Source organism: Pseudorca crassidens, chromosome 14 (genome assembly GCF_039906515.1).
Source record: "Pseudorca crassidens isolate mPseCra1 chromosome 14, mPseCra1.hap1, whole genome shotgun sequence".
Taxonomy (NCBI): domain Eukaryota; kingdom Metazoa; phylum Chordata; class Mammalia; order Artiodactyla; family Delphinidae; genus Pseudorca; species Pseudorca crassidens.
This window is the reverse complement of record NC_090309.1, coordinates 91675903-91689345: the sequence shown is the minus strand read 5'-3', so window position 1 is coordinate 91689345 and position 13443 is coordinate 91675903. Positions and strand designations below refer to the sequence as shown.

Below are 13443 nucleotides of genomic sequence, written 5' to 3'. Positions count from 1 at the left end.
ATGGGAGAATTACTGTTCAAATTCATAGTGCAAAAGGCCCAACTATGAGGAAAAATTGTTTTTTTCTTTTTTTGGCCGCACCACGTGGCATGTCGGATCCTAGTTCCCCGACCAGGGATTGAACCCATGCCCCCAGAACTGGAAGCATGGAGTCTTAACCACTGGACCGCCAGGGAAGTCCCTGAAAATTTTTCTATATTTTTTAAACCACCAGAAATTATGGCATAAGTGCATTGTAAAAATAAAGGAAAAATATAGATACACAAATATTGAAGAAAAAAGGCATCCCTACTACTAATACTCACCAATACTACTGTCTGCATTTTAGTGTGTGCTTCAGTTGGTTCCTATTGCTAAACAAGGAGATTATTTCCTTTTTTAGTTTTTAGTGATACCACTGTTCGATGGTAATTATCTTGAGAGAACCTTAGGAGTTGGAATTAATGACTGAAAAAAATAAAAAATGTCTAGCTTTTTATTCCATTATCAAATCACCTTCTAAAATTACTATCCAACCTTAGAACCACTGGGTATTACCATAAAAAATTCGTACTGTTACTGGGGAAGCTGGTCGAGGCAAAGTGTGCACATCAGAAAGGATGACAAATTTTTATTGTTTGTTTACATTTTGTTTTGCATATTTTCTGTTCATGTTCTTTGCTTATTTTTCTGGTACCATACTCCTTTTGTCTATAATTTTAATCATGTCACAAGTTTGTATCTCAGCTTCTTGTTTTCATACTTTTATGTATAGTTTTTCAGTATTTGTTTTTATTTATATGGCAATATCTCTCTGAGCTTTCTACCATTATAATCTTTCTATTATTGTGACTAAAGGCCTTTAAAAAAATTATACAAGTATTATTCTAAATTTTCTTCCTCCAGAGCTTTTATTTTACATTAAATATTTGACCCTCCTCAAACTTGCATTGGTATAGGATATGAAGTGAGAACCTAATATTTTAAAATTATACAACACAATTTATTGAATGATCCACAGCACTTAATTAAAAATGCTACCTTCATGACAAAAGCAAGAAAGGAATATATATATATATATATATATACTCATATATTTAAAAATATATGAGAGAGATGACATGGTAGATTAACAAATTATTCTGGGACTTTAGGTCATTCAAAGGAAAACAAAATAAAATTAGATTACATATCACATCATACACACACAAAAAAATTCAATGTAATTGAACGCCTAAATATTAAAAGCAAAATTTAGTACTTTTAGAATAAAAAGAATAGGGAATATCTTTATGATTCAAGGATGGAGGAATGCTACAAACAAGGCACAACAATAACGGGAAACTACAGATACATTCAACTACATTAAAGTTTAAAAAGTTGTATCAACATACATTTAAAAAATAAAAATATAAGCCACAGATTGGAAGATATTTGTCATAAACATAAGTGACAGAGATTTAGAATCCAGAATATATAAAGATCTTTTATTTTTTAATACAGAAATTTTAAATTTATTTACGTTTATGATTGATATGATTTATGGTTAATTGATTTATTATAATTACAAATCAATTTGAATTTTTCAATTTGTATTTCTATATCTTTAGTATCTTCTACTTTTTCGTTTGTTATTTAAAATTTAGGATTCTTCAAGTTGAATTCTTAAATCCTTCTTTAGTTCTGGACATTTTGCTTCTTCCATTTCTGTTTTATTTTTTTTTTTAATTTTTATTGGAGTATAGTTGATTTACAATGTTGTGTTAGTTTTCGGTGTACAGCAAAGTGAATCAGTTATACATATACATATATCTACTCTTTTTTAGAGTCTTTTCCCATATAGGCCATTACAGAGTATCGAGTAGAGTTCCCTGTACTACACAGTAGGTGCTTATTAGTTATCTGTCTTATATATAGTAGTGTGTATATGTCAATCCCAATCTCCCAGTTTATCCCTCCCCCCCAACCCCTGGTAACCATAAGTTTGTTTTCTACATCTGTAACTTTTTCTGTTTTAGAGATAAGTTCATTTGTACCCTTTTCTTAGATTCCACATATAAGTGATATCACATGTTTGTCTTTCTTTGTCTGACTCACTTCACTCAGTATGACAGTCTCTAAGTCCATCCATGTTGCTGCAAATGGCCTTATTTCATTCTTTTTTTATGGCTGAGTAATATTCCATTGTATATATGTACCACACCCAGAATATATACAGATCTTTTAATATCAATAAAAATATGAAATCACTATAGAAAATGGGGCAAAGTGTTCAATTAGTTAATCCACAGAAAAGGAAACCTCCATGGCCAATAAATATATGAAAAGTTGATCAAACTCCCTAGAAGCCAGGGACATGCAAAGCTAGACCATAATGCATTACCGTGTCTTGTCCTTTAGGTTGACGGAAATTATAAAAGCCTGCCAATGAGCATGTGTAGGTTGTGCAGGGGCACATAGGGAAGCCTCTGTCCCATTGGTGGGGACGTGAGTAAGTGCAGCTGCTGTGGGAGCTGTTCTGAGGACAGCTGGAGATGACCCACCAATTCTACTCCTGGACGTGCTCAGAGGCACTGGCTGCCCGGCTGAATGGTGGCCCCCAAATTCACGTCTACCTGGACCCTGTGAAAGGGACCTTATTTGGAAACAGGGTCTTTGCAGACGTAATTAAGTTAATCATTCTTGACTACCCGGGGGCCCCTAAGTCCTTAAGGAGACAGAAAGGGGAAGATGCAGAGAGGAGGGGAAGGCAACGTGGCCACAGAGGCAGAGGCTGGACCATGCGGCCACAAGCCCAGGAGCACTGGGGCCCCAGGAGTTGGGGGAGAGAAGGCAGGACCCTTGGAGGGGTGCGTCCCTCCAAGCACGGCCCGGCTGACGCCCCACGGGCAGCCTCCACGCGGGAGAGGGCGTGTCTGTTGTAAGCCAACCAGTCTGTGGTAACTTGTTGCGGCAGCCCAGCCACCGAGGCAGGGCTTTTAACAGCACAAAGAAATAAATATATTCAAACAGGAGACAAACGTCCCTCAAGAGGAGGACGGATATATCTAGTTTGGTGTAGTATTAAAATTGTATTCTATACAGAACTTCAGATAAACTAGATCTACTGTATCAACATGGCAAAATGTGAGTAATATTGACAGCAAAAACAAGTTGCATAAAGATATATAGGGTGTCACACATTTATGTAAACATTTACATAAATGTTATACAAATATTTATATATAAAGATAAAGTAAAATGATACTTGATTTGGGGGTGGGGTGGCCCTGGGGAAGGCTTATATAGGAAGCTTACTGGAAACTTGTACATTTTCCCTTAGGCTGTGCATAGTAAGTCACGGATGTAAAAATTGTTATTCTCAATAGTCCTTTGTATGTCTGAAATATTACAGAACAAAGACTGCTCAGCATAAATTGAATCCTGTACTATTAAATATTTAATATATTAGTGGAAACGTATGACTCCAGCTGTAAAAAAATATGTATATTATGAATAATTACTCCATAAGTTGTCTTTTGTTTAAAATCTGACCTCTCACAGCCAACATGTCTTGCATGAAGAGGTGTAGAAAAGTGAAAAATGTACCCTTATGTTTTACACAAACAAGAGAGCACACACAGCCTCCCCTCCCTCACGCATGTGCGAGCGTGTGCACAACACACACACACACACACGTAATTCAGAGGACAGGGATTTGGTGAGTGGCTATACACTAAATATTCAGTTGTTATTATATGCACTTGTATACCATTGACAATTCTGAAATTTGCATTTTTAGGAACTAACATAAAGTTGCTCTTCATCTTCTCGATCATGTATTTGTTTAAAATCACACTGCCCCATTTTGACGATGGTACTGAGATACTGAAAAGCTGCTACTGTTGGTTCTCTACTTTCACTTGCGATGGTGAATATGAAACACAAAGATGAACACAGAAAAATTCTCAGAAGCACATAATCTTTAAATAGGGAAGGAATCTTAACACATCCATTTAAAATTATGTCAATTTACTAGTGGTCTTTAAACTTTTCCTATTCTCAATGCTTTGGTTATGCAGTCTGGACTTAGAAGGTCTTAGAAAAAATACAACGTAGAACAATTCCAAGTGAACATATTTATGTAGATACTTCGGCCTTTAAAGTACATTTTATGGAAGTGGCTGTTAGTCATGACTTGACTAATGTCAGTAGCAAGCTAATGCCATGCAGTTGGTTTTGGTATTCCACAGTGAGCAAGAAAAAGTGTGCACGGTAGGGGGCATTTCCAAGTTTCCGATATGGTATTGACACAATTGACGGCTTCCGAAAACCACAACCGGTGTGAACAGCCTCGATGGGAGCCCGCCTCTCCTCCTCTGGATCGCTACAAAGGAGGTACCGAGCTGGCGATCAGCAAGGCAACCCGAGTGCGACTAGAAAACCGACTAACGTGCACTGTCCATTTGTAACGCATGTGCTTTGATACCTGGCATAGGACTAGATGAGGCCTCTCTTAATTTCTGTTGGGATCTAAGATGATGTAACCTTACTCTTTATGGAATGAACAAGTCGCATGCAGGGGGTCTCCCGTGTTAGCTAGTTTCCCACACACTCGTGTGCTTCCCGCGTCAGCACAGCGCTGGTCCCGGGAGCTGCCGCCAAGAGACAGTAATGGATGTCGCTTCTACGCCCAAATAGTGGGAAGGAGCGTCTTCTGCACCCTCCCTTCCTATCACGGGCTGCCTGAAGGGGTCTCCAGGGTACAGCCACAGTGGGAGGGATGGAGAACCCTGGATCAGAACACGGGGGAAGCTGCCCCCCCCAACTCTTCTTGTGCTAAGAAATCGAGATTTGGGGGCTTGTTGCTGCAGCTGACATAACCCTACTTATTATGCTTAAAAATGATTTCTCATCCCTCCATGGTATTCGCTGCAGAAGAAAGATGGAGAAGTATCTGTAATTTTTATTTTCTAACTTAGGACTAGACTTGCTTTATATACATTCTAATCACTTAATTAGTTTGGGGAGGTGGATAACAGGGTGAAAACACATAAAATATAACATACCACATGTTAATATCTTTCCCTTTGATTACACAGCATTCCTAATAGACTACTTGCAGGTCCTTCTAAAAGAGCAAAGCAGTAGTTTTGCCTTTTTATTAAAGGTTAAAATGGATAAAAAGATAGATCTTTGCTGTACCAAGTGCTCCTATTAGCACGTGCCTGAAAACTTGATGCTATAGGCCCCTTCCTGCACCCTCCTCATTGCGCCCGAGTCATGCCTCTGGCCGGAAGAGGTGTAGCAGGCAGAGTCCAACGGCAGGTGGGACGCACACTGCGGGTCAAAGAGGGGATGTTCACTGTGGGAGCTATTCACTCTGTGTGGCGCCCTCGACTGAGGGCCAGTCCTCGGGTCGGGGGCAAAGGTGAGGAGATGCAGCCCTCCTTGGAGAAGCTGTCGCTCAGCCCGAGGACGGCGGACAGCTGCGCGCCACCAGGCTGGGCTCCCTCTGGGGGCGGCAGGGGCAGGAGTCCTCAGAGCAGTGGGGCCTCTGGTTTCTGAGTGCGGGGGGCTGTGGAGAGGACTCCGAGAGGGCTTTCCCGGGCCTCTGGCCAAACGGGCTCGCCAGATGGCCTCTCACTGCTCCCCGAGGGAACTCGGCATCAGCCCCTTACAGGAGCCCCACAGCCCCGCCCAGAGCACGTACGGAAGGGGCGTCGGGAGCTCAGAGGCCCCGAGGACTCGGGCACACCCAGCCACGCACTGTTCTCCCATGGGAACGGCTGGTTGAAAAACATGAATCAAAAGAAGAATATTTTATGTGAGAACACACTTCCAAAGATGAAACAGGCAAAATCCCATCCTAGATCAGCATTGACAGCTGAACATTTATGATCTGTCGTGCCGAGGGGCGCTGAACAGTGAACTCAAGGCGAAAACGTTCTCCCGTAAAGAGAATCCCATTCTACCCACCAGAAGATTTGGATTACAAAAAAGTTCTCAATTATTATTATAATTCAGTTTTCATCAGTAACAATTTGTGGAAGATTGTTTTCTCTCTTGTTGCGTAGGTGTCAGTACATAGCCTCAGTTTTCCTCTTGGCCCTCAAAGCCTGATATACGGGCTGCCTGGCCCTAGAGGAAAAAAAAGCCAACCTCTGACCTCTTAAAATTCCACTCATTCTTCCAAATCAACCTTAAACACCGCTTCTACTTGAAACCATGAGTACGTAAATCTTAGACCAGACCTGAGATTTGGCAAGATCCCCCCACCCCGGGGCCATCCCTGCCTGGGGGCTGAGCAGAGCTTTACCACGTGGGCTGCACAAAACAACAGATGACCCAAGGAGCAAGGAAGACACCGGCCCCATGTCTTGTGGGAGAGGCCCCAGAGGACCCAGCAGTGCCAAGGTTGCTAACACTGCCTTCGTCTGTCTTGCCAACTGAAAATTGTCACTTGCCATCTGACTCTACAAAGATGAGGTCACTGCAGTCGCTGACCTTCAACACAGCCTGCAAGGAGCTCAGGGCGGAGCTCAGGAATGAGGCCCTCTGTGCTCTGGAAAGAACTGGCAGAACAGGCCTTCAGATGCTTAGATCTCGTCAGGAGCAGATTTTAAGAGCACAGTTTCTCACATTTTCTCATATCTAGAAAAGCACTAAAATCACTGATAGAGGCATCTGCTGTGACCGGCAGCGAACGTCTGCCAAACTGTGTGCTTGACTACATGTACCCCCTTCACCGAAATCACGTGTACACTGGCCTCCCCACCCCGTCTCTTCAGAGCAGTTCCTCAGCACTATCTGAGAGGCTGTCTCCCAGGCTACAGTCCTCATTTTGCCCCAAATAAAACTTAACTCACAACTCTCACATTGTGCATTTTTTTCCCGTCGACAGCCTCCAAGAGGGAGCGAAGCATTGGAGGCCAGCCCCTTCAGGGTCCTCTCAGCTTCCCCAAGGCTCCACCTTTCCTATTCACACTCACACCTCAGGTCCTGTGACTTTAAGCACCATTTATATCTGATAATTCTCCAAGCCTGATCTATTCTTTAACCTTTCCCTAAATGCCAGACTCACCGTATCAATTACTGATTGGACCTTGAAATCAAGTATCCAAGTAAGCATCTCAAATTAATCACATTTAACAGTGATGCCCTAACCTCCTCTCCAGCCTGCTCCCCAAGTTTCCTCTCCAGGTAGGCTTCATCCATCAGGGAGCTCACACTCAAAACCTGAGCCAACTGTAACTTCCATATCGCTCTCATTCCCAGTGCCAATCCACCAGCACGCCCTACTGGAGTACAGACGTTCAACACGCTCAGAATCTGGTTACCTCTCACCTGCTCCCCTGCCACCAGTCTGGCCCAAGGAATATCTGCTCTTGTGGTGTCTGTTTAGCCGCCTCCTCTGTGGTTTCTCTGTTTCCAGTCTTGAACACCTATGGTCATTTCTCCAAAGAAATGCTCTAAGTAATAGCTCATTGATAACACGCCTCAAAGTTTTTCCACCATATTTAGCCTACACCATGGCTTTTATCTACCCTGTCTGTCTGTCTATCTGTCTATCTGATCTGATCGTTCTAACCTAATCTCCCTCTCTAGAATGTAAGTGCTATAAGGTTAAGCACGTTGACTATTTTATTAACTGTAATATCTCCAACACACACCATAATAACATATAGTAAGTGCCCAATAAATATTTGTTAAATGAATGAAGCATTTGTTGCTTTTAGGAATTAAAGATCAAAACCCTGTGAGGACTAGGAAAGGCTCATTTACATAGAAAACCCAGTGGGTTTAGAAGAACATGTGCTGAGTAAGCGCAAAGGTTCCCTGACTCTCAGACTCTGTAACATTTCCTAGATCTTGAGAGAGAGGAGGGTGAGAGGGAAGCGTGGTACAAGTTGATGGCATAGTACCTTAAAATAGTCCTTTCTAGGCTGTCACAGGAAAGGTAGGACAAAAGCAAAGCAAACCAAACCCCAAACTAAGGAGGCCTGAGTGTCAGGAGACCAACAAGCACACTGGTCTAAAAAGCCGCAAGCAGCCCCACTGCCAAGTGGCACCCACCCCACGGAGACCCCTTCAGCCCAGAGGGCATGGGAGAGCCAGCTCTCCGCTTGCAGGGAACTCCTGTTGTCCCATCAGAGCTAGGTGCCAGGACCCCTGCAGCCCAGAAGGCTTGGGAGAGCCAGCTCTCCGCTTGCGGGAACTCCTGCTGTCCCATCAGAGCTGGGGTGCCAGGACCCCTTCAGCCCAGAGGGCATGGGAGAGCCAGCTCTCCGCTTGCAGGAACTGCTGTTGTCCCATCAGAGCTGGGGTGCCAGGACCCCTTCAGCCCAGAGGGCATGGGAGAGCCAGCTCTCTGCTTGCGGGAACTCCTGCTGTCCCATCAGAGCTGGGGTGCCAGGACCCCTTCAGCCCAGAAGGCATGGGAGAGCCAGCTCTCCGCTTGCAGGGAGCTCCTGTTGTCCCATCAGAGCTGGGGTGCCAGGACCCCTTCAGCCCAGAAGGCATGGGAGAGCCAGCTCTCCGCTTGCAGGGAACTCCTGTTGTCCCATCAGAGCTAGGTGCCAGGACCCCTGCAGCCCAGAAGGCATGGGAGAGCCAGCTCTCTGCTTGCAGGGAACTCCTGTTGTCCCATCAGAGCTGGGATGCCAGGACCCTGGGAGTGCAGCAGGGGCAGCTTCAGAACTAATGATAACTGAAGACCCAGAAGCAAATCTGAGTGGGCAGAGGCAGCACACACCTGACGCTTCTTCTCAACACCCACTCTGAGACGTGACTGAAAATGAGGACTCGATAGAATGTTTACACTTCCAGCACTCGAGCTTGTGATTTGAGACTCTTACCCACACAGCTGCCCACCACTCAGCTGCAATCCTTACAGTCAGAAGCAGTGCTTTTTACAAAGCTTTGTGCCCCTGTAGAGCCCTCTTCATATATCCAGGTGCTCAGTACATCGCACTGACTTGAATTAATAAACTTCAGTGGAAATTGGTTCCTTTTCCTACTGAGCATCTACGCCTCTGGTTTTGGAACCAGCACAGTGTGTCTGTTTCCACGGAAGCCACACCTGAAGGGGACCCATTTGCAGAATTAGACCAAGTGTCCTCCTTGTGCTACCGCAGAGCTTTGTAACCAAGGCTGATCCACGTCAGCATCTGACCAAGGGCTTGTGTGGGAGCTGCCGGAACTGCCTCTTTCACAGGCACTTCTGCTTGGACTTGCTGCAAGGTTTTGTCACCACTGGGGAGAGCCTGCGAGCAAAGCCATGCAGAGGAGCGCTTGACTAGAGTTGGAGAGAGGACCTGGGCTCTGCCGGCACTGCTTGAGCCCAGGGCTGGGCCACAGCTGGTGCCACAAGCAGCTCCGGACTCTTCAGTCACGTGGACCAGTGAAATCCTTTCCTGCTAAAGCCAATTTGGAGCAGATATTCTGGCACGTGCAACTAAAGCTCAGTAAATGATACATAAACCTTACCCCCAAAAGACTTTCTACTTTGAACTCCATCAACCAGGCAGAATTAAACCAGTTAAATAAGCAAATTCCACAGTTGAGAGTTGCTATTGCAAACATCCTGTGTAGGGAAGGTCAGAGCCTCTTTTATAAACATGGGAAGGAAAGCTACTGGACTGGGGAATTCACACGCAGCCCGGGATGCCTGCAGACCACAAAGCTCAATCCCTAAGCCTGAGTGCTAGACACAGCCCTGCGTCACTGCGAGCTGGGTGTCACATGGTCACGGTGAGGACACCTTCACGTTCAGCTGAATTCCAGAAGAACCTGGCTAATTTGTTTGACTAGTACAGATCCTATTACATTTCTAATATGAGCATACTGCCAGGTCATAGTTGTATAATGGTGAATTTTTCCGTCAGAGCCAACAAGTAATAACAACGATTTCGAGACAAGCCTCAATTCCTGTCCTCAGCATCAAATCATGGCTCATCCACTTTTCCTCTGCTGTACCATTCGGCAGAGGGGCACGGTCTGTTCAGAATGTTGATATGATTATAGTGCTGAAGTTGTGAAGACAAGGTCATTATTAAGTCATGGTTTGCATCTCAACATGCATAAAATTCTTAAGTCTCTTGAATTCCAAGGCAAAGCAAATCATCTATAAATATTTGAGTTTCTTCCTAAGAGAAGGATGGATGCCAAACCTCAAGCCAAGAAAACAGATGTAAAGTTTTCTTTCAAAAGTAACTGAAATATTTGAAAATTTCCATACTAAGACTTTTTTTTTTTTTAATTAAGAGGATTTTTTTTTTTAATACTGAGGAGAAAATTTTTACTTTGGAAACCTCAAAAGCTTGAAATGAGCTTAAGATGTAGAAATAATTCCCATATTGGTCATGGGGCAGTAAACTCGGGGCTGGGGTGACTGGGGGCCACAGTGACATCAGAAACTATTTGGAGTAAGCTGCCACCCGGGTGGTAAAAGTGGCTAGTCTCCGGCCCAGCCCTGCAGTCTAGAAGGGAAGCAGGGGGAGGAAAGGCCCCTCCCAACACCTCAGCGTTTTCAGACTTCAGCGCTTCCCAAACTTTCCCTCTGGTCAACAAGCATCTAATATATTATTTTCCTTAATGGAGTCTCAATTAGGAGAGGACTACCTATAGGAAATTTTTTATTAATTTTTATCTTGGCTATAAACCTTAGCTAAAATAAAAGAAACTTTATATATCTATGTAATCTTTTGAAAGCCGTTGAAATATTGAGTTTAGCTTTATTAGGACGTTATCATCTCGGACACTACCACCTGATAACTATGGCCATTGTTTCTTTCTTTTTTTTTTAACATCTTTATTGGAGTATAATTGCTTTACAATGGTGTGTTAGTTTCTGCTGTATAACAAAGTGAATCAGCTATACATGTAGATACATCCCCATATCCCCTCCCTCTGTCTCCCTCCCATCCTCCCTATCCCACCCCTTTAGGTGGACACCACTGTTTCTTAAACTAATTCTTATCTCTCTGTGGCCTGGGTTTAACTGCTTCCTTTGTCTTAAGGAGACAAAGTCTGTCAGTTCTAGAAATCAAAACTGGTCTCTCTGGTCAGGTCATTAACCTTCTAATCCAAACTTCAAACTAAACTAATGATTTGAGCCCCAAACATTACCGTGGCCTGTGCCTCTTTTCTTGTTCCCCTGACCACAGGATTCAGACAGGGGACAGAGACTATGGAGTGACAAGAACCATAACTTCCAGCATAAGGAGCCCCTCGACTTATACCATGTTACCTTTTCTCAAACTGAAGAGTGATCCTGGCTCAGAGAAGGACTACACAGGCCACATTAACCTGGTCAGTGACTGTGAAAAATGGACTCCTCCCAAAGAAAATAAAAATTCCGTGTGTTTAGGTCTCCAACTGCACAGGATGATGTCTTATCGTGACACACTTGCACATAAGGCAACTTGTAGAAAGACGTCTGTGACCACTGGTCACTCAGCGTCACGGCAGCAACATCCCCTTCGCTTGTCAGCGTTCTCTTTCCAAACACCATATCTTTCTTTCTAAACAGTGAGAAAGCCCCTGAGAAAATTTCCTAAATGGAATAAAAGCATCAAATCACTCCTGATAAGCACAGATTTCTTTTAAATATTTTTTTAATCTTACAAAAGATGAGGGATAGTATTAACTCATTTTAAAGAAACTGTTTAAATAGAATATTTGTAAACCAGATAACCAATTCTCCTTAGTTTATGCATGATAAACAGGATGGAAGTAACAACTGATTTTAACCTCCAGCTGGTCACTGCGCAGGTATGCCAATAGCAGGCCACAGAAAGAACTAAACGGCACCATGGAGACTTGTTATTTCTCTGAGGTGCGTGTGTGCAGAGTTTCTGACTAACCCATTATTAATTCAGGCATCTCCCACACCTCAATAAAAACTCTCATGAGGACAAAAATGCAGGACACGCATGTTCTGTATACAAAAGAAAACCTGAAAACCTCCTCCCCTTTGGTAGAACATTCTGGGGCCATCAGATTCCTACTCTCTGTGGGCAGGGTTCCCCTGTCTGTGTCATTCTCTCCAACTCAGCCTCAGCAGCAGCAGTGGTGACACAGAACTATCTGTTGAGATGAAGTGAAAATAACCCATTTCCAGCTAGCAGGGTAAATCTCATTATCTTATGGTCATCTACCTGTTCAGAGCAGTTTCCTATTTCATTACACAAGGAAAAACCACCACAGTAAAGGAAAGAGATCCAAGGTCCAGCGCTCACAGCACCAGGGAGGCGGCCACTCTGCCCCAAGAGGTTCCCCGGAACTGTGGCTGATCACAGGCAGGGCCAGGTGAGGTGTGGAGGGCCCGGCACTTACACCTGGGGAGCCCGGAAACAATGGCAGCTTTCTGCCTCCGGCTGCGCGAGCCAGGCCCAGGCTGAACCCAAACCGTCCAACAAAGGTCCAGAGTGTCCTCCACTAAAACAGACGGGAGCGAAAAAAGATAGTGCCTAATACTTGGCTTTTCAAATATTAGATATTTACAAATGAAGTGAATGACAATCGCTAAAATTAAAAACGAGAAGAGCCATTCTGTGAACTGAATCAACTGGGGCCAAACCTGAATCACAACCGCATTTGTGGAGAGTCCAGGGAGCTGGCTCCTCTTAACTTTTAACAGTTGTGGGATAACTGAGTGTTAATAGATGCGCAACAGCAAAAAACTCCCAAAGACATCGTTTCTACCTCTTTCACCAAAGATTTACACTCCTCAGCAAAACTTTTGTATAGCGCAAGGGGTGGTCCCGATTCCAGGTGAGGTTCAGCGGCGTCACCGACACCCGTACTCACTTGCGACCCCGAGCCTGGTCCGTTCCGGCGCCCCTGGAGCTGCCGACACCTACCCAGGAAGAGGAGAGGCCCTCCCCGCTCGGCTCCGCCTCCCAGGGCAGGGACCGGTCTAGCGAGGTGCACACCTGAGACAGGTGAGGGAGCAGGTAAACACCCGCTTTTCCGGGGCAAAGCACCTACTTTACACATATTCGCAGGATAAAAACTGCAGCTAAGGGAGGTGTGCGCTCGCCCTCACCGGTCCCAGGGCGGCTGCTGAAGCAGCCCAGCTTCGACAACTGGGCAGCCCAGCGGCCGTCCCGCCGCAGAACGGACCTTGCGCAGCGGTTCCGACCCGGGCACTGGGGGCGGGGGTCTCGGGGTACCAGGAGGTGCCCTTGCGGACCCCGCCCAGCCCCTGATCGCGGGCCTCACCTTCGGCCGCGCGGCCCAGGTGACGGGCGCTCACCTGAATCCCAGGACTGACTCCCTACTCTCCGAGGACACTCGGGGACCCATCAGGCCCCGTCTCTCTGGCTTCAGTCTGTGGCCCCCAAAACCCCGGGACTCGGGGCTACGCCCTCTCCTGCCCTCGGGTGGTCACTCAGCAGAGGCGCGTGACCCCAGCTCTCCCCCATTGGGCCCCTCCTCTTCCAGGTGGCTCTTGGTCCCGCCCCATCCCTCCCCTCCCCG

At 45.2% G+C, this 13443-nt stretch overlaps 1 protein-coding gene across 2 annotated transcripts in view; it reads right to left on the bottom strand.

Moving 5' to 3' along the window:
- The window catches only part of SH3YL1 (SH3 and SYLF domain containing 1), a 46530-nt gene extending 33115 nt beyond the window's left edge, over positions 1-13415 (bottom strand). For both annotated transcript variants that reach the window (XM_067703838.1, XM_067703839.1), the window contains exons 1-2: positions 13220-13415; positions 12772-12896 (exon numbers count right to left, since the gene is read on the bottom strand). In XM_067703838.1, the coding sequence (XP_067559939.1) occupies position 12772 (1 nt within the window). In that variant the 5' untranslated portion in view covers positions 12773-12896; positions 13220-13415. The remainder of the gene's footprint in view (positions 1-12771; positions 12897-13219) is intronic.
- Between the last annotated feature and the right edge of the window lie 28 nt (positions 13416-13443).